This window comes from Caloenas nicobarica, chromosome 26 (assembly GCF_036013445.1).
Source record: "Caloenas nicobarica isolate bCalNic1 chromosome 26, bCalNic1.hap1, whole genome shotgun sequence".
Lineage (NCBI taxonomy): Eukaryota > Metazoa > Chordata > Aves > Columbiformes > Columbidae > Caloenas > Caloenas nicobarica.
This window is the reverse complement of record NC_088270.1, coordinates 3457678-3483193: the sequence shown is the minus strand read 5'-3', so window position 1 is coordinate 3483193 and position 25516 is coordinate 3457678. Positions and strand designations below refer to the sequence as shown.

The 25516-nt window shown below is 50.2% G+C and overlaps 2 protein-coding genes across 2 annotated transcripts; both read right to left on the bottom strand.

The window, feature by feature from the left end:
- Positions 1-657: 657 nt before the first annotated feature.
- On the bottom strand, positions 658-5238 carry LOC135998790 (transmembrane protein 45B-like). Its single transcript, XM_065652016.1, has 6 exons — positions 5210-5238; positions 2365-2569; positions 1922-2134; positions 1659-1843; positions 1273-1418; positions 658-1184 (listed from the first exon to the last, which is right to left on the bottom strand). Exons 2-6 carry the CDS (start codon positions 2549-2551, stop codon positions 1058-1060), a joined length of 858 nt encoding a protein of 285 aa, XP_065508088.1. The 5' UTR covers positions 2552-2569; positions 5210-5238; the 3' UTR covers positions 658-1057.
- Positions 5239-10123: 4885 nt separating this feature from the next.
- LOC135998789 (transmembrane protein 45B-like) lies at positions 10124-23943 on the bottom strand. Its single transcript, XM_065652015.1, is given in 9 exon segments — positions 10124-10241; positions 10944-11089; positions 11949-12133; positions 12876-13088; positions 13403-13604; positions 22688-22767; positions 23294-23460; positions 23746-23801; positions 23803-23943. Coding segments are annotated over 9 exon segments (1308 nt in total).
- Between the last annotated feature and the right edge of the window lie 1573 nt (positions 23944-25516).

Below are 25516 nucleotides of genomic sequence, written 5' to 3'. Positions count from 1 at the left end.
GAGGTTTTGGAGTTGTGCAGATCAGCAGCAAGGTGTTCAGACTGTCTTCTACACATCTTCGTGGAAGAGTAGAGCAAAGGTATTAACAGATAATAACAACAACAACAACGCTGTTTGTGCTCCCCTGTTCACCGAGCCCAGCCCTTAGCAGAGCACACAGCACCAGCGTTTTAAGTGTTGATGGTGAACTTTGTGATTAACTTACTCTTCATTCACTAATCCTGCTTAACGATGTTTCTTAAATCAGGTTTGGATCTTGATGGCAGGAAGCGTCTCCCTGTGCTGTTCTGCTGCAAACCGCATGAAGGACCTAAGGGAAAAAAAATAAAAACCAACACATCCCCCTGGACACCAAGCACAAAGTGACACTGAGTGAAAGGTTTTGATTCATCCTCTGAGCTTGTGATGAAAAACAAGCAGGAAAGCAGCCACATACTGGTGCTAACGGGGAGAAAAACCCCTCCCCCTGCCCATCAACCCCTTTTTCCAGGCAGATTTGGCCACGTTAAGTCGCACACGGTCCCATCCCTCCGACATTTCATCCACCCCCCAAGACGTTTTGAAGCCGGACATGGCCTTAACCATGCCTTCAATCTCCAGGCGTCGCATTCAAGAGGTCCATCGAGGTGGTTAATTAAAGTACTTTATTGGTGATCACGGATACTCATTAAGCTTTGTACAAAAACCCCCTCCATCAACACCAGAGTGAGCGACAGGCACCGGGAGCTTCGAATGCCCGTTTGGCTCCTTTCTGTACAAGCAGAAGCAAAAAAAAAAATAAAAAAAAAAAAAAAATAGCCAAATCGGCCATGCCGGTTGGCCTCCGCCAGCAAACCAGTCCTGCAGTTCACAGCCCAAGCTACAGAAGAGAAAAATTAAAGTTTCCCTCCCAGATGAGCCTGGTTTGCAGAGGATGCACAGGGAAGGCTTCGCATCTCCTGCCGTGCAGCGTCTTTGGGGTCCTGCCTCCCACTTCTGATGCTCCATGGTTTACCAAGACTAATTAAAAACCTCATCCCAAGAGCTCTAAGCCAGCGGGGAAGACGTTTTCATGGCCTCATTTGTCGTCCGAGGGGCTCTCCGGCAGCAGGGCAGCGGAGCTCTTGCCGCTTTTGCGGATGCACATGCTGCAGTCCAGCTCCACGTCGATGTCCCCGAATTTCAGCTGGCAGTTCTCGTTGCAGCTGTAGGAGAGACAGTGACAATTTAAGTATTGCTTTTGGTCCCCCCAGCTTGTGCACGGTGCCAGGACCCCCCTTGTCCCCCACGTACCAGCGAGATGCAGCGGAGTTTGCTGCCAGGACGGCGAGAACGCCCGCGTAGTGCCAGCAGAAACACAGGGTGAGGAAGGTGAAGTTGCCTCGGTCGGTCTGGTCCCAGCCCGGTCCTCCCCATGGAGGGGACAGCACGAACCCGATCTGCTCACAGATGGAAGAGACGTCGGGCATCACCATGTGTCAGGATTTAGCACATCCCTCCTTGCTTCTCTGTGATGCTTATCTCCATGACGCTGGCGCTAAGCCTCATTTCCTCCTCTTATTTTTTTAAGATGTTCCAAGCAGTTTATAAGTTTAACCCCAAACGATGTGCTGTAAAGGGCAGAGCAGCCCCCCTCTGCTTACCTTCCTGGGGGCAAAGCCCATTGGATGTGCACTGACCTGCCAAAGCCAAGAGCCCTGGAGAAGGAAGGAGCTGGTCCTGAAGATCTCCAGGATGATGTGGTCACGGAGAAACACCTCCAGGAGGGCACAGAGGGCTCCAGCAAAGACAGCCACGGCCAGCAGGGAATGCATGTGGTGGTCAAGCACGGCATCGCTGTCGTCACGGAAACAGAAGAGCAAACCTGCCAAGATTCATGCTGCATTAGAAAATGATGCTCTGGGATGCCCCAGCCCATATCCAGGCACCGCCTGCGATTCACCTTCGATGAACAGAGCCACAGAGAGCGAGAGCCGATCTAATCCAGGTGGCAGCTTGAGCGGGGAGTGCGAGACGACGTCCACGATGCCGGAGAGGAGGAAGAAGAGGTACATGGTGGTGTAGTGCCAGCGCGTGAGGTCCGTCCAGCCGTGCGTCTTGGGGCTGTACAGCTGCAGGTGGGGACCGGCCGGAACGAACTGCTCCACCAGTATCCCTGGATTAGAGAGCACAAATCTTGCAGGGTGAGAGCACGAATCTTTGTGATGGTAAAGTCATAGCGGTGTTTGTCCAAAGGAACAGTGGCCAGGTCCGTCACAGAGTGTGCCACCAGCGTGTCCCCAAGCCCGCAGCAGCCGCAGCTGTTTTCCCCCACAAACAGCCCCTGTTTTGTGGGAGAGAGCAGCTGCAGCGCCAGTAGATATTGGGGCATACTCATCATCTTACCTGCTAGAGCAAAGAAAGCTTTGACCGCCCCTTCGAAGACTTCCACGCGCTGGACCCCATGGCTTGGCTGGCTCTCTGCATTCGCTTTCCACCTGAGATACTTCAGTGGGTATCGCACAGACCACCAGAAACCAAAAATGAAGAAGCAAGTGCCCCGGAGGGCACTGCCGAGGAAAGTCATTGGCATCGTGCCCGCTTGCTGGACCTGCAAGTACAAACAGGGTCTGGGGACTGACCCCAAGTGTCCCCACGGGAGGTGTCGGGCTGCTCACTTGCTCAGCATCCCCAGGGAGCTGCATCCCAACAGAGCAGGTGTGCACAGCTCTGCCGTCAGCTGCAAACAGGTAATACCAGAGACGTGACATCACCACGGAGAAGCTGCCACCCTGCCCCACTCTATATATGCATATACATATTAATTTGTGTGGTTGCACACCTACAATCATCAGGACTTCATCGTGCAAGAGAAAAATACATTAGCACCTGAGAAAGCATAACAGCTACGTGCTATTAGAAGAGGAACCATAACAAAGCTCTTTTGCTAATAAAAAGCAACACTACAATTATTTCCTCAGAACATCAACTCCCTCCCAACTAGATAATTACCAGGGCGTGAATCCAGCCGGCGTGTTCAGCAGCTCCAGCCAGCAGAGGCTTTGCTGGGCCTGCAACAGGAGGAGGGAGCAACCCAGGAACCACTACCATCCCCAAAAGGAGTCTCATGCACATTCCACACAGCCTCTGAGTCACACGCAAGCAGCAATTCGACACAAGGGAAACAGATTTCATCTCCAGTAGGAAGAGCTCAAAGACTAAAGGCATGAAAATCGCCTTTGTGCTAAGCTGGACCAATGCCACCGAGTACCAGCAAGGATGGAGAGGAGCAAATTTACATCCTACAAAGTGTTCAAGCCCATACACAAATTGTTGAAAAAAAAAAAAAAAATCCCAGAGCAGCAAGCACAGAAGGGAATAAGTCATAATCTAGACGCTTATGGCAGTGAGCTTTTGATATCACCTTGCGGTGGTCTTGTTTCCTCCAGCAAGACCTCTCTCCTTGCTTTCTGTAGGCATCTACCACCTAAGGAGGTCTCGCTCTTTCTGGTCCTTTTCTACAGCTCAGATGTCCACAGAAGAAGACATTACTCATCCCGAAGCTACCACACCAACCTGCCCCTGCATCACAAATCACATCCTCGCTGTGTTTATAAATACCAAAGCGAATTGCAGGAGGCTGGATGAACAACTCCAGCACGTTCTCCGAGTCCTCCCACACTAGAAAGTAATCAGGCGCTGCAAAAATAAGGGTCGGATGTGGCATGGCAAGCGCCTCGGGTGAGGGAGAGCTCCGCTCAGAACTGGTTACACCGCATTAAGGTTTCCTTTCAGGAGGGAAGTTCCTGCATAGCCTTTCATGCAGATGACAAACGCCCCATCCCAGGCGCCGGTTCGTGGATTTCTGCTCTATTTTGGATGCCTGCATTAGGGTGAGATGGCTCCTGCCCCATGTCTTCCCTGATTATAGCCTGGCTACCCAGTCCAGGGCACATATCTTCCCTGCACAGACATCCACACGCTGAAGTGACTAAGAACAAACGCACAATCGCATGATATATAATCAGATTTAACCATTGTCCTACAGGGACTGTGACTGCAAGGGCAAAAGCCCAAAGCCGAGGTCAGGAGCACACCCTGATCAAGATACACAGCAGGAACATTAACTTGACATCTTATCCCTAACATTCAGTGATTCTGTGTGTGATGGGAATAGAGGCATCCCTGTGCCCAGAAATGACAAGTGACACAACCCGCCTGCAGCCCCAAGCCACAGCAGCATCCAGGGATTTATCACCCCGCATCCAGCGGGCATCCTGGGGCATCTCTCACTTCGCCCACTCAAAAAACCCCACACCTTATTTAAAAAAGACAGCCACTATTTCGCCAAAAAAACAGACATGTTTCCAAGCAACGGGTCCACTCACACAGCTCACACATTCCAGAGGCAGAAAAACAACCTCCTCACGTCCCCATGGCCCAAACCTGGTACCTCTCACCCACCGGCTTCCCCCAGCCCCAGCATTCGAGTCCATGCTCACATAAAAGCTGATTGAGCTCCAAGTGAGCCGCAGCCGGGTTATTCATTTTTCCTGTGAGCCGGTTTGTCTGTCAGAGGACTTGAAATACGGCTGCAGTTTGAAGTTCTTATCCAAGCCACCCTTCTCCCTCCGCAGCTTCCAGCCTGCAATGCTTTTGCTTAATAACCACATGGGAGCTGCCAGCGCTCCATATGGCGCCTCAGCAGCCTCGTTTCTACCCAATTTCCAGGTTTTTCCCCCCAGAGCCATCACAGGTCCAGCTTTTAGCTCCACGCGGGGACTTGTTTCTGCTGATACAGGGGGATTGGTGCTGCCAGGAGGATGCTGCGTGGATGCAGGAGCATCCCCTGTGAGCACCCGTGGGTGCAGCCACCTGCCTGGCAGGGAGAGCACCATCCCCAGACAAGCTCAGCACCTGGCCATGGACATTTGGAGGGTCTTCTCTTTGTTTCTCCTCGCTACCCAGGCACACCTCTCTTGTGCCAACAGCCCTCACCCGACAGAAAAGGCACGAGCTCCATCTCCTGCCAATCCCCTGCCACCGACGCACTTCGAAAACCTCACAAGTCCCCCCAAAAAAGAGCTAAAAATACAGGTTGCCAGCAGAATGCAGCACTTCCACCATCACCACACTAAACCTTTGTCTTGCAGAGACGTACTCTCCCCACGTCCCCTCTTCCAAGCTCAAGCAGCCACGTCCATCCCATCACAGCCGCTCACCAATGTATTTCTCTCTATGGAGAGCTCACCTGCGGCTCCTGCCCGTCCTTCTCCCAGCTCCAGATGTGGCAAAAAGGAGCAGTTATTGCTGAGGAGAGGCAGATAAAGGGAGAAGCCACCCCAGGGAGGTGGCCCTCGGACAGGATGTTTAGAGCCAAACACCCTGCGGGCCGGTTCAAAGTGGTGCTGAGTCAACCGGCTTTCACAACCCGGGACACCTCGTGTCTGCTATTAAAAAAAAAAAAAAAAAAGAAAAAAATCTCCTGGAATTTGCCACAGAAATCAGGAAGAGCAGCCAATTCCCGTTCCTATGGCAACAAGGTGTATTCAGTGATTATGTTGGGTTTTTTGGGGGAAGGAGCCAAGAAGAGACAAGGCTACAGCATCGCCTGATGTGGCCGGGCTCTGCCATCTCCAAATGGCGCTGGCAAGTACGCAACAAAGCTTTTAGGGGTGTCTTATACAAAAAGTGACTGCAGGCAGGAGAATTTTGGGCCAGGAGCTTGCAAACCAGATCAAATCCCTTGTGGGTGCCATCTCCCAGCCCACTGCAACCAAGAGGAGGGGGACGATGACCCGCTGTCCCTAAAATATAGGTGCTGGCAGGACACAGCAGCCTGTTTCCACTCCTTTTTACCCATCTAACAAGCACCCACAAACACGAGCACTCCCGACCTGCTGCACACCCATCCTCAGCACCTCACCAGCTGCACAGATGAGCAACGCGAGTCCCTCTTTGCAAATAAATCATACGTCCCCATGTCCCCTCCGAAGCACCGAGTCCATGGTGCAGAAACACTCAGGAGCCCCACTCGAGCCTCCGACCACCTGAGGACCATTAATAACCTCTCGGTGCGTTCCCAACTCAGGATTTCTCCAGGTTGCAACCACACACACATAACTCCTCATGCAACCAAACTGAAGAAAAACAAACAAACAAACAAACACACACACACCCCAGCAGGGCCACAGGATAAGCCGTGCCCAGCCTTGCCAAGAGCCATACACAAGCCGGCACCCCAAGGCTGGAATAACACCGAAGCGAACCAGCCTGCACAACCTCCCCAAGGTGACGGGCTGCTCTCCAGCACAGCCAAAGCCACCAAGCCATAGCCACCAAGCCATAGCCAGGAGCTTTTTATTTTCCGACCCATTATCTCCGTATCAGCAAGTAGGAGGAAGGAAGGGAAACACGAAGCTGGCACACAGCCGTGCTGTACACCCATTGCTCACCTCCAACCACGCTCAGGGAGCAAAATGCACTTGCACACATGCAAAAAGTTTCTGTAGCATCATTAACAAAGGGACTTCCACAAACAAAGGCAGTTTCACCCAAAATAAAGCTTTAGGAGCTTGCTACCACATGAAGCCCAAGCATAGAGAGAGAAATGCAGCCCCCGTAGGAGCTCTTCATCGCAGACCTACCCCAAAAAATAATACAGAAAAGCAAAAAGTATGTACTTTTCTTGCTGGGAAAAGAGCAGGAGCACCACCAGGGACTTCTTTGCAGCTCAGTTTGCCTTTCTGCAGCCACCCAGCTCTCTCCAAACCTTTACCCCAAAAGGCAACTTAGCACAAAGCTGCTTCCCAAGCAGGATGAGCCAAATTCTTAAGGAAAATGGGCAAACACAAAGTGGAAGGGCAGCAGCCGAAAAGGGAGAAGAGGAAACGAGGCCCAGGTGAAACCCATCTGCTCAGGGGCTGCAGGTGCCTTTCCCCTTGGATTTTAAAGGGCTAACAAAATATAAAGCCCACAGCGAATGTTTTATATTAAAAGGGCGACATATTAAAATACCTGCTAATCAAACAGTGAAAAAAAGTTTTAAGCATGTGAAATACTTGAGGAAAGGGAGTTTCCAAGCATTTTAAACCGTCCCTGCAATAAAAACGGGGGTGAAACTGTGACAAGTGGTGGGGAACAACAGCCTGATGGGGGGGGGGGGTACCCCGAGAATGGCAAATCCCCCCCAAGTCACACACCAAATCACTAAAATGATGAGGATGAGACTCCATTACAGACCCTTAGCTGAAGTTTGGAGTCTTATGGGATTGTACCAGCACACGCCTGCCTTCCTCTTCCTCCCGGAGAGACTGAGACCTGTGCCCTAAACCCTGTGTTGTATTTGATTTCTTTTTTTTCTTTTTTTTTTTTCTTTTTTTCCCCCTTTTTTTCTTCAGCTGTAACTGCAGCATCCTCTCCCTGAAGGCGCATCATGGGCCTCGGCGCTAATGAAAAAATGCGATAATGTTCGCCTGCTTCCTGGGGGTGGTGGGAGGCACAATCTAATTAAAGGTTTGCCAGCAGCTCGAGCGCTGCAGATGGATGGTTGTTCGGGAAGTGCAAAGGATTATTATTATTATTGTTATTATTATGACGAATGCTAACACCGGCTTTCATAAACAGGCAGCAAGAGGAGGTGAAGCGGGCGGGATGAGCACAGGCTGGGCTTGTTCTGCTGCCCACACCATCCTTCGAGCCTTACGTAAACCCGGGCAGGGCGGCAGGGACGGATCCTAGATCCTATCTCCGCTCGAGAAACGAGCGGCTCGTGGTCAGGCTGTGCCAGAATCCCTGGTGAAGGGCTTGTCTGGAGGAAGAGCCGGCTGCCAAGCTGGTTGGCTGGGTTCCTTTGCAGGAGCAGGTTGGATATGAGCATCGGGAGGGTCGGCAGCTCCTTCCTGCCTCCGTCACTTATTTTGGGAACACCAGCAGCCCCCCCACCTTGAGCAACAGCGTCCAAAAGCATCAGGCTGGACACAAGACAAAAACCGCCCCTGAGATATCATCATATCCTTTAAAATCCAGCTGTGAATATGGTGACAAGTACAGCCCAGCTGCACCGCCACTGGGTCCAGTGCAAAGTTTCAAGACGCTATCTGATAATCCAGTTTATAGGGCGAAAAACATAATCCGAGGTGACTGGTGGAGATTAAAGTTGTGTTAAAGGCAATACAATAAACGTGAGGGTGGCTTGTGATTGCACCTCACTATATATTACAATAAACCATCTCTGCACAACTCGCCGAGCAACCTTCACACCCTCACTTGGGTCCCTAAGCTGTTTACAAATGTGGTTTTTAGCTGAAATGGAAATCCCTAATTCTCCCCCAGCAATCCCAGCACCTGTATTTTCTTCCTTAATCACAGGCTGGATCTCTCCTCCTTCACTGACCTTCATACCTCGGGAGAGAATGTGCTCCCGAGTGGCAAACAAATCAGCGAGCGCTGTATTGCCGGTCCCGGGATGTTTGTAGGAGCGGGGAGTTAATGAGGCGGAATGAAACTGTTCCAGACACCACGGGGGGAAAAGCGTTTTGTGGCCGCGACAGGGGACAAAGCAAAACGCCGGGGTGAAAGGAGGCGGCCACTCGATCAAGAGCGGCCGCGTGGAGTTAAATAAACCCCCTCCCGCCTTCAAAAGCAAGGAGTGATTTTAAAAACCAAGGTCGCCTCTAATCTCGGATGGAAATAACCTCTGATTTTTGGGGCAGGTCCCTGCACATCCAGCTTTGCCACCTGGTGCTGCCCTCGTGTGGTTATTTAATGGAAATAGTGATGTTTGGGTGGTTTTCCGCGAGAAAATAATTCAAATATAATTCAGGGCACCATGCAAGGCCTTTTTGCTGTTTAATTAAGCTGGTTTCTGTCCCACAGCACAGTAGGTTTGTCACCTTGCAAACAGGGGTTTCTCTGCAAAAATGCTTTTTCAAGAGGAATCTGTGCCGTTTCACGGAACTATTCCACTTGGCAGAAAAAAAAGAAGTCTGCAAAACGCTCGCCGTGTTCTGCAGTTACAACTCATGAGGTGTAATCGCGCGGCGTTTGTCAGATGGATTTACGGAGATGTTTTGCTGCGCTGCTTAATTCTCCTACACCGAGCCTGTTTGCAGCCCCGATATCCAGCCCTGCAAAATAAACCGGCTCAGGGGTGGAAATGTAGGAACGCCGGCATTCAAGGAAAATCTTTATAGAGCTGTTAATGAGCAGTAAAATCCAGGTGTAGCCCCTTCAGCGTGCAACAGGTTCTTTGCACAAGAAGAAAGCGTGTTAAAAGATGAGATATATATATATATTTTTTTTAATCCCGGTACTCACTACTGGCACATTTTCCTTCTATCTAGGTGACATTTCCAGTCACTTTTTGCAAGAAATTAGCTGGCAAAGGCAGGCTAACAACAAAACCTGTGCCTGTTTCGTCTCGCTTTCCAAGCCGAGGGGTTTATTTTCAAGGGAAAACTGGGACATTTTGTGAATCCCTGCTGCTCAGCCGTGTATCTTACAGCCCTTCAGGCTTTACAGGTCTGAGGGATGGATTTGTCTAAGCTATTATTACACACTCTATAATTTATCAGACTTACATTTAAGGATATCAGCTCAGTGAGGGTTTTTATTTCACATTTATTCACTCTTCCAGCCTTTAAGAGAATGTGAAATCTCTTAACAAAACCCTTCTTCAATTCTAACCTCCACTAATAAAATTTGTATTGTGCACAATCAAGCCGTGATGTTGCAAATTTGACGTGATCCCGCATTTAACATTTTTTTGCTCTTCCTCCTTGGGATGACACCTGGGTCGGGAGGTCCGTGACCTCGAGCCTGGAGGTTTCCCTCATTTCAAAGCCTCCAGGCTCTTGGAAAAGTCAGCTGGCCAAAGGATGCCCTCCATCACTATGGAAACACATGGAGGATGAAGTGAGCTCATCCTGCTGAATTTCTGCATTTAATTTTGCTGCTAAAAATCACTTTTTCGTGCTCGTTTCAGAGACAGCGATATTCGGGTATGGACGGAGGCCACGAGCTCAACGTATGTCCCAGCAGCAGAACGGCGACCTCTCTTCTCTCTTCCAAAACCTAATTATTTCATTAGATTTTTTTTTTTTTTTAATTTTTTATTCTAGACAACAGATTCTTCCTGTATTTGGACAAGGAGGTTGCACCTTCCTCACTCTTCATCGGACCCGTTCAAGAAGGCGGCTTGGGAGCTCGTGTCGTGCTTTTGCTGCCGGACGCCCAGCCCGATATAGGGCTTCCCGCTGCCCCTCTGGCACCTCTGGATGCAGCTGGGACACAAAAGGAGCAAGAAATCACCTTTAGCAAAACCCCCGCACTAGCGAACGAATACACAGAGGGGAAGAAAGTATGATAAATGTTCTAAAATGCCGGGGTTTGGGGGTTTTTTTATTGTATATAAAATCTATTTGCTTGCAGAGGCTGGAGTAGCCCTTTCACAGCCTGTGTCTCAGCACCCCTGAGATGCTTGTAGGCTGCGGGAGCACCCTTAAAAGTGGGATAAGATCCCCTTGGAAAAGCCAAGCCTGGGGCTGTTGTACCTCTAGTAACTTGGTGACCGTCAACCTCTCCGAAATCCTTGCAAGGGAGGGGACAAAGTGTCAGACGGTCCTGGTAATGCTTTGATTTCTTTATCAAATTAAAGTTTCACTTCCAGCATTTAATGCAGAGAGGAAAAAAAAAAAAAAAAAAAAAAGTGGTGTGACTTGCAGGAGCAGCTCCAGGGGCTCGGTTATTTGCCTCCTCCATATTTATTGCCCGTGCCTCTGGCTGACACTATTTTGCATTCTGTGCACTCGGCACATAACGCGCACGCTTTTCGCCGTGCCCTGAAACCCGCAGCGGTCAGGGGCTGCTTATGCAGCCACGACTTCGTGCTCCAGGATCAACTCGAGTACATCTGCACCTCGCCCCAGCCGCCCCCATCCCTCTCTGCCCACCCCGTTCCTCTCCGGTTTATTCCCCAGCCGTACCAGTAAGAGAGGGTGAAGTTTCCGGCCAGGACGGCCACAGCGGCTGCCCAGTGCCAGAAGAAGCACATGGTGAGGAACATGATGTTGCTGTGGTCCGTCTCATCCCATGCGGGACCTCCAAACGGTTGGAACAGCACGACCCCGATCTGGGTGGAACAAGCAATTTATTACCTCGAGGGGAAAAAAAAAATTTAAAAAACCAACGTAGCGAAGCCCTCCAGCATCCCTCTGTCCATCTCAGTTATCACCATGACACATGTGGTGACCGAGCGACTTGAGCCCTGACCAGGATAGTGGGGTTTTGCTGAGATAGTGCTGGTCTCATTAAAGTCCAGCCTTGCAATCAGAGGCTGCACAAAGCAAGTCTGCGCTTTGCGGTCTCTTTTTTCCTGTACAATATCCAGATACATTCTTCCCTCTGCATTGCAGACCCCCAGCCATCCTTTAAAAACCCCGAATTTAGCATTTTCTGAGCTCAGCCCAGTTTTTCGTCTCCATTTGAGTTAACGCAGGGGCTGAGAACGAGGAGGGGAACTCACATTTCTTTTCGGCAGCCTGGTTTTGAGAGTGGCGATCACCTGATTTCTTTGCTTCTCCCACTACCTACCAAAGCAATCGCTGGCTGCATTTTTACTCAGCCATTTTATTGCTTGGTGGGGTTTGCCTCTTTCCACTAAACCAGAGGGAGTGCTGCAGGGTGCATTAGACACATTAAGCAATTAGTACTTGGTCGTTAGCTACTGTAAAACATTGCGAGCGCTCGCTTTTGCTGTTCCCCCCAGAGAAGCAATAAGCCAAGACAAACAGCTCTTTCAGCAGGAGCAGTCAGCAGCGATGACCTGCGATCGGTAAATTTTCATCCTGGGTTATGATCTATTTATGAAGCGCGCCTGGCGAAATTATCCTTCAGAGACGAGCGATTGATAACGTGATGTACGGCTTATTTTCTTTTTTTGTTGTAGTTGCTTTTTCCCCCATTGCTCCTCAAGAGGAAGCAGAACCGACCTGCCAGAACCAGGTGCCCTGGACGATGGTGGCGCCGGCTCGGAACATCTCCAGGACGATGTTGTCGCGGAGGAAGACCTCCAGCATGATGCTGCAGGCCCCCGAGAAGACGACGATGAGCAGCAGGGAGTGGATGTGCTGATCCAACACCGGGCGATGGAGGACGTGGTAATAAAAGAGACAACCTGCCGAGATACGCACCACGCTTAGAGTTCTCTTCCCATGCCGGTGTCTCCTTTAGATCACCCTCCCCTCATAGCCAGGCTCCTGCTTTGCTATTGCTAAACTTCACCATTTTATTTGGAGCTGGAAACGATATTTTTTTCCTTTTCTTACATGCCAAACTGTGCCTGTTGAGCTGCCTCTGCTGCTTAAAAAAACTTCGGTATTGGGGAAAGGAAAATAACAAATGTGCTTTCATTTAGGGGCTTTCTATATAAGCAAGAACTTTATTTCCTATTCCCTTTCCCCTGTGTGATCCAAGAGGGTCCTGAAATCCTGGCTTGCGAGACAGCCTGAAGACAAAACATCATTACGATGTGCCGAAGTTGGAATAAGTCGCTTGAATTTGCCACGTGCAATGCAAGCAGATGAGGATGACAGCGCCTGTAGCGCGATTAATGGCCCTCCGGGGGGGACACGTGGGGCACGCAAACAGTTCTGCAGATGGAAGATAAATGCAGTGTCCACCGGCCATTTGTCATAATGAGGAAACTCAGCCTGCTGCTTTGCCGTCACCCCCAAAATCCCAAAGCCAGGACCTATTGATGCCTGTATCTTGCTATAGACCACCCTGCCATAACACATCACCTACAACATCTCCTGTCTTTGGGGCCGTTCAGAGCAATATCTCTGGCAAATTTTGGGTCCCTCTCTGACTCACCCTCCAACATCCCTCCCCCAGATTCAGCATCACCGTCAACCGACCTTCAACAAACACGGCCACGGAGAGCATGAGGCGGTCCAGCCCCCGCGGAACCACCGGGAAGACGTAGGTGAAGACGTCCACCACCCCGGAGAGCCCGTAGAAGAGGTACATGGTGGTGTGCTGCCAGTTCATCAGCTTCACCCAGTCGCGGTTCTTCCCGCTGTAGAGGTACAAGTGGGGACCATCCGGGACGAACTGCTCGGCCAGTATCCCTGCACGGACACGCGAGGCGGTTTGTACGGAACGATGGCTGATGCTACTCATCGCTGCGGGGGGAGGTGGTTGTGAAACAAGAGCTGATGGGTTTGTGTTAGGGAGAAAGAACTGGATATTAAAGTCAGGCCTGACTGTATTCCCAGCTCTGGGAAGGGGTACGAGACTTGGGCTTTTCACATCAAAATCTGTTAGAGCTCAAGACAAGATGAACGTCCTCCACCGCCTGGACCAGTTTCTCTGGAGCAAGGTCATCACTACATCACTACAGGCTGCGAAGTTCCCAGCACAGTTAATGAAATACAGTCCTTACCTATCAGAGCAAAGATGATCTTGATTCCCCCTTCGATGGCATCCGCACGCTGGAAACAATAAATCCTGCTGGATTTCTTGTTGACTTTCTGGCTGAGATACTGCAGTGGGTATTTCACAGACCACCAGAGCCCGAAGAGCAGGAAAAAACTGCCTGGAAGTGCGTGGCCCTTGAAATTCGCCATCCTGACAACCTCCTCTGACTACGAGGCAAAGAGAAACAAGGCCATTTTACAACTTACACCCGCTATTTGACGTAAGGCTGGAAAAAAATGGGGTTTCCCTTGCAGGGAGGCACATAGAAATGGGAAGGAGCACTGAGAAACCCTCCAAGGCTGAGGCGTGGGGACATCTGGGACCTCTCTGAAATTAGGAAATACCTGAAAAAGCCAGAGTCTGGAGTAGTTTAGCAGAGGCCCTGTATCTGCTGCAATCTCTGAGACATCCCAGCCTAAACTTTGCATCCCCCGGGATCCCTCCCAGCAGTAGCTCCGGCTCTTCTGACCCTTCTGCGGGTACACGCGAGAGCATCCGCCACAGACCATGGGCTTTTCAGAACCAGGCAGGACAGAAAATACACAGGGACAACAGTAAGGTCTAGGGGTAAGTGTCAGTGGGTTTCTTTAGCTCCTCAAACAGCCACAGAAGTGGTGTGCTATGTCCAAACATTTTTTAAGTTCCTGGAATTTTTTCAGCCCACTGAAAAAAAACTCCAAACCAAACCCACCCAATTTTGCAAAGCCAAAGCATTTTGCTAAAAATATACCTTCAAACATCCCCCAAAAGCTGCTGGAAACAAACCATTTTGGTTCTGGGCAAAGAAACGAACTCGCTCCCTGCTTCACCGCCTCCTCCCACCCCTTCTCTCTCTGGAGCATCACTAAGCCGGGCTTTACTGGGGATCCCAGCCGAGCTGCTCAAGCCTCCGTGCCCCTTCATGCTGGAGCAGATGCTGCCCGGTTCACAGGAGAGCCAGGGGACCCCTTTCCTAGGAGAATTACAGCAATTAAACCCCAGCCAGCTCCTGTTTGCCATTTGCTGGTTTGCTTAATTAGTGGGGAGAAACAATTAGCTCTTTGATCTAGGCTGGAGCATATGTTTGGTGGGCCTTGCCTTGGTCGGCTGTGGCAGGCTGGTCAATTAGGGTTTTTTTTAATTGATAGCAATGGTTCTGCTGCTGACGTCCAGGACTTTCTCATCTGTTTAACAAAGCCCCTTTCCACGCTGAGCTGAGCTTAACGCCAAGCAGAAACCAGCTGTCTCATGGTGTGGGTGCCATCCATCCACATAGCGAGGGGCTGCATAATTTGGTGCTGGACCTGACCTCCCCGTCCCAGACACCCACAGCTCTGTTATCCTTAAACCACCTTCCCCATTTTGGGCTTCAGTCCCGACTTGCTCAAAAGATAACCCCAAAAATGCTTTTATTCTGCTTTTGCAGAAGCATAAATGATAATTTGTGCAAAAGGCTGGACATGACTTGCTGCTGCCAGCCTTTGAGATGGGATAGCAGCTGCTTTGGCTTTATAAATATCTGATTTCAGGTCAGTCTGTCCCCAGGACACCTTGTTTCGCCCGTGAAGTCCATGTGCTGATACCATCTCCCAGAGGCGTCTGTCCCAGGGCAGGAAAATCCACTGGGTTAGATCAGACCTGGTTTAACCAAACTAACACCTCAAACTAAGCAAACATTGCCTGCAGCTCCGTGCAGCAACAGGCATGGCTGATGTCCTTGCAGTTTAATCCAGGCTTATCCTGCCTTTACCTATGAGCTGTTGTCATGGGCTTCATGCAAAAAAAAATTTAGGAGGGGATTTAATCCGAGGGTGGAAAAGCCATGCATGGAAATATTATTTTCTAGCATATTGGATTGCAGCTTTGCGGGCAGCTGTCAGCAGCACTGCAAGGCTCTGCCTTATTTCACGACTTAAAAGGAGAGGTTTATTGACAGTGGGTAGTTAAACATGAAGTCAAAGCAAGACGCTGCTTAGCAGCCATGCTCACACAGTCCAGTGGGTTAACACAATAGTTTATTTAGTCCTTTGAAAAAGACAACCGGGGAATCAGAGCATCCACTTGTATCCTGTGATTAAGGCAACAGCATACCTGAGCCAAGGAGTTGGCTGGAAAATCTGTATTTTCTGGGTGAGCAGCAAACCCCATCACATACGTGCAACGGCAGAATATCAGGAAAATGAGTGAAAGCAGAACTAAACCAGCCACAGAACAGCACGAGAAGTACTGCAGCCACATCATGCCACATTCATGCCATAACTATAATGCTACCACAGTAATGTGTGTCAAATTCTGTGAGGTGTGGTGAGTTTGGTGGGGTGACAGGGACCGTTTCGGGGTTCCTGCCGTCTGTACCCTCCCGGTTGCTCACTAGCAGGAAGCAGAGCAGCTTATCTGGGATGTGCAATCAGCAAAACCATTTCTCCTACTTCTCTTCCTCCTCTGAAAACATGCAAAAGGTCAGCGCAGGGGGAAAATGAAAAAAAAGTGTTTTCAACTGTGAGTGCCCTGGGGCAAACTTAGCCCTCATTTAATCCTACAGCACCAAATGCAACGAGACTTTACAATCCATCGCACTGGGGAAAAGAAAAAGCTGAAGGTCCAGCTGATGCTGGGGTTGGCAGCAAATACCACTATTCCTGGGTATCCCTGCAAATCCTGACTTTGCCCCGTTCCCTCCTCGGCTAACCTGCACGTCAGATAACACACCCACGTCCCTGCTGGCTTGTAATTAATGCACTTCGGCCCCTGTTTATTACGATGCCGTGCACCGCGCCAGCTTAATGATTTACTCTTTCTTCTGCTCTTATCACCCCCCGAAGGAGCTGGTTTCTTCTGGGTTTGTATTAATGCACCCAACCACCCCAGGAGGCATCTGGAGGAGTGGAGAGGATGGTAAGGACAGATTTTTCCTCTTGCAGCCACAAATAATCTCCTTACAGCCAGACTCTGGGCCCTCTGAGTTTTCCAAAAGTCTCGTTTGCTTTACCGAGGGTTTTATTTTGTAAAGGTTTTATTAGCACGTCAATAATCGGGGCATCACTTCTGGTTTTTTCCCAGCTTGGAAATTACAGTCTGAAGTTCACCCTTTGCAGCCATCCCCCCCTGCAAATACCTTTGCCCTTGGATCTCTGCAAATCAGGCAGTTCGCACACAGCAGAGCTGTTTTGCTCGCCTTGGGACCTGCGGCCCGACCCTCGGAGCATCTGTGGGTGACAGGGACAGTCCCCGGGGAAAGGCTGACTCAGTGAACAAGGGAAATGTCTTGGCTTGCACAAAAAAAAAAAAAAGGTCTGAGCTGGGGTACACCACTGGGGTGCATATCTGGGAATAATGAAGTTATTTCCAACCTTCTAGGGGTGGTTTGGGTGTCCTCGTGCTGAGCTGGGGACTGCAGGAGAGCGTCAAACCCCGACCTACAGGCTGACAGCAGCTTTGGCCAAAAAAACCCATCTTCCATCAGCCCTTTTCACATTCTCTGCGAGCATCTCTGAATCCAACATAACCACACAGCCCAAATACCCCATGTGGGAAGGCAGAGGTCCGAAAACTGGAGGAGAAGACGTGGAAATATCTGCGCCTCTGCAGCCAGAAAGATGGCGAAAGAGATGCCCAAGAGACGTCAGGAGAGGCATCTCCTAAAAACATCAGCTCTGCCTCTCTCCATTACTAGGATTTGTCTTATTTGTCTGCAGAGCCACTTCAAATCCTAACAGCGCTTCCATTACCTCCCCTAGGAGCTGGATCTCTAATGCATTAATGTCAGGCTTAAAACCCCACTCTCAACCATTTCGTCCCATTATCGTAGTTTTTCCTTCTCTCTCTGCCTCCATCTGCACCAGGAAGGGTGACACTGAGCAATCGTGTTATTTTTTATTAATACCCGCAAGCCTGGCAGTGTCTGCAAAACCAGGAAAGCAACTTTCCTGCCTCTGAAAGATCCTTAGGGGGTTTAGACTCAGGTTTAAAATTATCATCATCATTGGAACCTATTAGGCTCAATTGCCAGGGAATATCTAAAGGACCATCAGGTGCTGCAGGAGCTTGTACTGATTGACACATGAATCCCACTGCGATGGGAAAATTCACCATGGAAAGTTCAAACTGGGATGAAAGCTACAAATTCGGGATGCTGGACCTCAGGTCTTTCTAATAGACACAATGGACCTACCTGAAAAGAGACGCTGGGGGAGAGAGGGACCAAAAAGCTGGTGGTGGAGGGGTTATGTTGGTCTCTGCCTCTTTTTGGCTTCTGTTTTATAAATCCCTGCTTTGGACTCTCCATCCCCACCATCAGGGCAGCAGCAAGAAGCAGCTCCAAGCTCCAGCCCAGCAGAGAAATAAAACAAATTAGCCAAATCCATCTTAATTACAGGGGCTCAGAGCGGGCGCTTCGTCATCCTTTTGCTTCCCTTTACGACCTGCATTTGTTTATTTGTGGTTCTGAGGCGACGAGGTCTGACTTTAAGAATGATCTGTTTTGGGAAACGTGCGTTTACCGCCATAAAAACCATTTTTCTTTGCCTCCGCGTGATGCCCAAGGGATTAAAGCGCTTTCTAAAGGTGCTGGTTGCCATGGGACTGGGCGCTGCTGTGATGGGTGATGATGGAATAGCCCTGACTCCCCCAACCCCTACTACCTCACCGGCACCGGCACAAAACGGTGACTCAAAAATGGCATTACTGTCACCAGCAATGCTGCAAAAATCAGTATTTTCCGAAGACGAGATGATTGCTCGCCCTAAAATTGTCCCGATTGCCCCACGACAACAGGCTTAGCAACCCTCCCTGGTTCCCTCGAGGAAAACTGCCCAAGACAAACTACTAAAGAAACCGTTTGCATTGCAATACAGCTCAGATATATTCAGTTATTCACCTTAAACACGTAAAGCTGAACCTGTTGAGTACTGCAGCCACCCCTTGGTTTATGAGATAACCGTGGCTGCCCGACACAAACTCCAGCAGTCGCTACCAGCGTTGAAAAAGCAAGATGTTATTAATTTTTAAGTGACGAGCTAGTAGGAAAATTGAGAAACCCTTCCCCAGCAGCGCCCTGCACTGGGAAACTCTGTTTTTCCTCCTAATCTGCACATTTTTGGGGCAGCAAAAGAGACTTTTCTGGGTAATTTTACAAGGAGGGGAGGGCGGGGAGGGAGTTTCTGGTTCAGTGCGCGCAGCAGTGATTTCGTTTTGGCTGCCAGGCAGAGCTTTGGCCTTTCATTTGGGAGCAGGGAGCTGCCGGGGGGTTTGAGGGGTTTTGGGGGGAAGCCGTTGCCCCCCAGGCTGCCCTGCTTTCCCCTCCAGCTGCTCTTGGGCCCCACAATATCTTGTTTATTTTTCAACTTCCTCCTCGGAAAAATGTTGCTGGGCTGCGCCCATCGCATCCCGGTAACGAACCCTCCTCCGCTCCGTCCCGCCGGGACCCCAGGGTGGTGGGACACCCCAACTCCTCTCCTCCCTCCCTACGGGGCTCGGATGCCAAATTTAAGGGTCCCCTCACCCTTTATCCACCCAAAGGGTGGGCAGGTGGAGCCGCTTCCCCTCCAAACCACGAGGGGTGAGTCCCACGACGCAGGATGGTTTTTCCCCACCTTCCCAACACGAAACCCCCTCCTGGCCGCAGCCAGAGGAGCTTTACCTGTCCCGGTGATCCCGCTGCCGCTCACCTGTGCCCAGGTGAGCCGGGCTCCTCCCCGCCCGCAGCTCCTGCCTCCTCCTGCCTCCTCCCTGCCAGCCCCGGCTGCTCCAAATCCCCCCAAACCCCCGGGAAAGCACCACCCCTGCACACACCGCCTGCTTGAACTCACCGTTTTTCTCCCCCAAAACTCACCTGCGACTTCCTGTATCGAAAAAACTATTTCGATTTTTTTTTTTTTTTTCCCTCCCCCCCAAAAATCTATTTTCTCGCATTTCATCGCAATGATTGAATTTCTTTCTGTTGGCGTCCCCCATCGCCCACCTCATGCGGGGACACCCCCACCCCAGCTCCCCACACCCCCCGGCTGCAAAACACAACAAGTTCTTCCAAGCGCTTCATTTTCTTCGCTTCCCAGGTCGTGATGGATGCTCCTCCGGGGATCCCCGGCTCATAACCCATATTTCAGCTCCGAACGCAATTTTCTGACCAGGCCTCCTATAAAACATAGTTTATTCTTAATAATACTTTCCACTTTCATCTCCAGGCCTGCAAGTGCTTTGCAAATGTTAAATAATTAACCCCCACGACGCCCTTGGGAGAGAGGTAAGCGTTATTATCGCTGTTTGTAAGGGGAGCACTGACAAAGCCTCCTGTGCAATAGCCCTGGGTTTAACTCACTTTTACAGAGCAGCGCAGGTACTTACATCGCTGAGAGCAAATACACCCGCCGCAGCGAATTTCTAGTAAGAAAGCTGAATTTTAATGTTTTAGATACGTCCACCCTGGTTTATAAATGACTGCATGGTTCGAAGTGCTGTCTGGCAACCCCCTGTCTTTTAAAATTATTATTATTTTGATTTATTTAAAACCAAATCCATTCCCTCACCCTCTTCTGCAATGATGCCTAAACAGGTGGGGAAATTCAAATTTTCCAGAAGCAAAAGCCAAGCTGTGGGCATTTCTTTTCTCTAGCTAGGCAGCTCCTCCATTAAATGGTTTAATGGATGTCCTTGGTGCCTGCTGCCGTTTTAATGCGTGTCATGCAAGCCCTGGAATAAATCAGAATAAATCAGGATGCTGCGGGTACATGGGAGGCTTTACCCTCCCAAAAATCCTACACCTGAAATTGAGGTTGATAAATAAACGGGAGGAAAACAAGTGGTGAGACGGAGGACCTGGAAACATGAAGAATTATTAGTTGCTGCCTCTCTGTGTAAGCCCATGAAAAAAAACCCAAACAAAACAACAGGGGATGTTAAAAAATGCAACTGGAGCATCAAAAATGCCGGGCAAAATTCTTGGTCATTAGTGATGAATTTGCTGGACCTGATACATAAATCCCACGGCTCCTTTCATCTCAAAAGGCTGAGTTTAGCTAAAAAACCTAAACCTTTAGCTAAACCTGACGCCGGAATGGAGATTTGCCCCTACCAGGTGCTCTCCTGCGTCGTGTTGTTGTTTCTTGGCTACCGGGAAATTTGCACCGTCAAATATTTGCAGAACCAAACCACGGGGTGTGGATCTTACTATCAGGAAACAACCTCTCCGTGTGTATTTATTGTAGTAAAGACCATCCCTGAGCTGGAGGTGAAACAGAACCCAACCTCAGCAAAACTTCCACGTGGTCCAGAGCAACCATTTCGCAATAAACCACGTTGAAAACCAAAGTCATCTCTAATTTCTCTGCACAACTGCAGCTCTTCTCGGCTAAATAAATCACCAGGCAGAGGGAGGGAACAGCAAGTAAAAAAACCTTCCCAGAGGTTTGATTTTATTTTTTATTTTCCTTTTTCCTTCCTCCTTCAAGCTGCCATTCAGCAGTGAGTGGAGCAAGGGCACATCTCGGTGGCAGAGGGAGGAATGTCACCTCCCCAGCCACCCGTGCCCTTGCTGTTCATACCCACGTCTCACCTATTAAAACAAGCGGCATTTCTTTGGGGATTCCCTGATCTTCAGCATCTGGAGCTGGATTAAATGTCTCTGACTGCTGGGGAGCTTTTAGGGGACATGAAGCTGCAAGGGACCGGCAGGATCAGATGTACTGGGTGGTTTCACCTGAAAGGAGAGAGGGAAAATTAATTTGTTGTCTTGACACATTAAGGCTAAAGTCTTTAAATTAGGTTTGGGAAGTGTCATTGTTAATACTGATATTTACTTTTTCTTCTTTCCCATATTTGTCATCAATTTTTTGCCTGCTCAGCACTCCAGCTCCACCTCTCTTCCCTGAGCAAAGATTTACAATTTCTGCTAATACTCAGCATCCCGTCCAGTCCTAAAAGTTGCATTTCATCAAAATCCCACACCCGGCGACAAGAGCGAATTCAAACCCTGGTAATTATTGACCTTTAACAATAGAAATCCAGCCCCGACATGCTGCAAACCAGCATCTCCCCAAGCTCTGCAGGTGCTGCTGTCCCCATCTTGGGGACCAGATGCCACACAACGTGACCAGGCGTGTCCGGGATGTGCAGAAGCGAACCCCAGAAAAAATGTGGGAACACTAGGTGGAGCTGAGGGCTCGCAGAAAGGCTCCTGCATCCCCGCCAAGCGACGCTCAGGGGTGCGGGACCGGGGGCTGCATCCCCATTTGGGGGTTGGTTTCCCACCGGTGCAGCGTGGCTCTGAGCCAGCCCCACGCCAGCGGAGAGAAGCTCCTTGTGTCACTTTGTCACCTCCCTCTGCTCAAGGCGCTTTGCAGCGGCTGGGCTGTGGCACTGGTTTTAGGAAGACCGGTTCTAAATTGAGCCCTTCCCCTCCTTTTCTAGGGTTGTACTGGACATCACATCCCTGTTTCACCTGTGGGGAAACTGAGGCACAAGGCAAGGCGTCACCCGGGGCAGTTTCCATCCCCACTTGCTGTCCCAAACTGCCCGACACCTTCACTTTTGCAGCACGGAGGTGGCACTGCCTTGTGGTGAGCCCTGAAACAAACACAAAGGGGTTCAAACCACCCTTAAAAAAAAGAGAACTGCAGCAAAGCGCCTGTTTTCAGCCACCGGTCTCTTTGGTGCTGCTGTGTGGATGCACAGACGGGTTTTCCATCACACTCAGCCACCCCTCTGAGAAACAAGGGGGCCACTAATTAGGGTGAAAGCCACTCAGGGAGACCCCCCCTGCTCTTCACCCACCACATCCCATTCCTCCCCACCACCCCCAGGCTCCAGTTACACCGCCAGTCCCTAAAGAGCATCTAAAATAATTGCGCAGTTGTCACCCTACGGTAGGGGAAGGTGGTGGCGGGGGGGGACGGGACTATTTTAAAACACCCGGCTTAGCCCAAAGGCCCAGCTGTCCCCGCCGAGCGAGGGCGGGAGCTTCAAAGTCCCCGGCGAGATGCTTGAGCGCCAGCTTGTCCTCGCCACGTCAGCCAGGGAGCGGAGCCAGGCTGGGACCAGCTAATGGTGTTTTGACGTGTGGCTTCAAGAGCAATTGCTGGGGAGATGCGGGGAGCAGCTGGGAGGGACCTGGGGGTGATGGAGGGAGGATTGTGAAGGGTTGGGGGGGTTAAGAGGGAGGTTGGGAGAAGGGTGCAGCCACGGCGAGGTTGCGCATCCTATTCAAGTTTAGAAATAGGGGAAAAACATCAAAGCAGAGGGGCAAACAGACACGAGCCCAAAGAGACATGGGTCTCACCGTAGCTTTTATCCTTGTCCCATACCACTCCTAACAGCAACACAGCCAGTATCTCCTTTCGCCAGGACAAAACTCAGAGTCTGGAGGGAAACAGAAACATATCTCATAATCCCACGAGGCTACCAAGCTTTGACTGTGCCTTGGGCAGACAAAAAATAATACTTTTTTCTGCTGCCTAGAGTGGTTAAAGCCTTACCTGTGCTTGTCAGCCCTAAGCAAAACCCGACCTGTCATTCCCTTTGGTTAGCGTGAGGCTGGGAGAAGACAAGGATGCTGGGTTCATCTTGTCCTCTTGCTCGTACTCTGCCAGCGAGCAGGATTGTCCTCCTCCTGCCGGTCACCTATTGCTGAGCCTGAGTTAGCCCTTCTACCGCTGTGTGATTAAAGAAAATGTGATTAAGGAAAGCAGTATTTCATCATGTGCTGTCAAACAACGTTCATCCTGCTCAGACCTTGGCTCCATCAACTATTTAAGGTCTCATGCAAAGACCATCAAGGGTTTTCCCACGTGTCCTGTACAACAGACATTTCTGGATGACCACGATGTGTTATCCTGACCTTTCAGTTGAATGGGAGGATGTTTTGCAAACTAAACCAGGGCCTTACCTAAAGCCAGGACAAACCATTTAGGACTTGCATGCCTTGGAGAGGCCCAGGGCTTGAACTCCTCACAAGGTGAACCCAGAACGATTTCCAGCACCAGGCAAGATCCATCTCTCAGCAGCTGCGAGCCATTTATTAGATGGGTTTGGACGCTTCTGCAAAAGCTGAGCCTGAAAAAAGAAAAAAAGAAAAAAAAAGTGTTAATTACCGGTCCATTTGGATGACGTGAAGCTGCTCCGGTCCATCATCTCGTCTCCTCCAGCCGTGGTTTGTCGGGTTTTGGGCTTTCATGCCGGGGTCCCAGCAGGACCGGTGTTTCTCCCCATGGCCGTGGCAGCTGCAGCCGACTTCTCCCGTTACAGAAGCGGCTGCCGCCGCTCCAGAAACCATCTCGGCAGCATTTGTCGTGACGGCTTCTTGCTAATCTCTCTTTTCATTTGTAATTATTTTCTCGCCCAGGCGCTCCGACACCGGAGCCGTCCTCCTGGCAGCCGCTCCAGAGCATCGTCCGGGGATAAAAAAAGGACGCGGGGGCAGGATGGAGATGGTCTCGAGAGGAGGACCGTGGGCTTCAAAGGGGCCGGGGTTCCTCCGAAGGCGATTGAAGCGGGCCGAGGGATGGAGCCGGCAGCCTTTGAGGCAGCCCGTGCCATCCCGGCCAAGAATAATTGAACAAATAGTTGATCTGGTGAACCAACAGCTGTAGGGAACGGGCGATTTCCAGAGGATTAGGGGAGAGCTGTGAAAGGGAGCTCCCACGGGAAGCCTAAAACCCTCATCTTGAATTCAACCGGCCAAGAACACATGTTGGAGCCTTTGACTTACTTTTTGAGCAAATTTTTCTCTCCCACCTGCCTTTTATTTCCAAACTACTCCACAAACCAAAATGTTTAATTGTTGAAGCCCAAGGCAAGAAAATGAGGTCCATGGGAGAGAGACGAATTATTTAGTGGTGGTTGATTTCTAAATAGGGTTTTCCTACTTTATTTTTACCCTAATCCTGGTAGGAGTATTACTGTAACTTTTTCTCCCCCCCAGCATTACCATTTATTGGGTTTTAAGCTCAGCAGTCACCAGCAAGGCAAAGAAGGAAAGGAGACAACTTGTCAAGCAAAGCTCAGCCACAATGCGAAGCCGGGATGTGCTTTACCTTCTTCTGCCATGGCACAAGCACCCGAAACGAACGCCCTACACCCAGCTGCTGTTTTGCTCAGGGTAAAAACCCGCCTCAAAACCGTCTCGATCCACCTGCAGACACCCAGAAAGGGCTGAAACCCGGCGAGCATCACCAGGAATGAGCTCGCTGGGGCCAGAGATGTGTTTATCAAAGCCAGGGTGAGCTGCTGGCTTGACGTCCCTCTTTGCTGCAAAGACAACCAGCTTTAATCAAACATATTTTCAAACAGCCACATGAAATAAAACCCCTTTTCCCAGCCACAGGAAAACTCTGGTCACCCATGTGGCTGGGCACAGCAGGCCCTGCAAACCCAGCGTGAAAATCGTATGTAATATACTCATTCACCCCAAAACAGCCCAAGTTTGAGGTTCTCCCCATTTTCCCCCAGCACGAACCAGTGCCTTGGCCTAAACCACATCGTATTTAAAGATGGACACCTGGCGGTGTCACCACACTGGTTTTCTCCTCGTCCTGGTGTGCAGCAGAGGACAGGGCTGGCAGAAAGCGCTACAGCCGCTCGCACCCCCTTCCCTCCAGGTCAGCCCCAGGTCTGTCCGCAGACTTCACTTGGATCAAGAGAGGGATGGAGCTAACGATCTAATCACTATTTTTAGAAAACTAGTCTGCTGTTGAGTATGTATTTGGCAATCCCTACAGCTGCATCACCAGCAATGAAGCCTTTGGGGATGGGTTTTGCCCAGCTCCGGTCACTCAGCGAGAAAATAAACTTTTAAGCCCCTCCCTTGCTGGCCTAAACCTGTTCTTTACTGCCTTTTCACCAGAGCATTATCCAGGCTAGTTTTAAATTCCTAGGCAGTGAGAGCTCCCTGTGAACTTATGGCAATTTCTAATTTGCTTTTCATTGTAGAGGGAAAAAATATGACAATTTCTGGAGATAAGGTTTGTTAGGGGTTGTTAAACCCAGTGGTCTGGGGGCAGCTTTTGGTTTAAGGAGGTTATAAACTACTGAATGCTGAAGGTTGCACAATTTACTAGGGGAAAAAAAAAAGAAAAAGATGGTTCTGTGCCATATTTCTCGAGGATGCGGA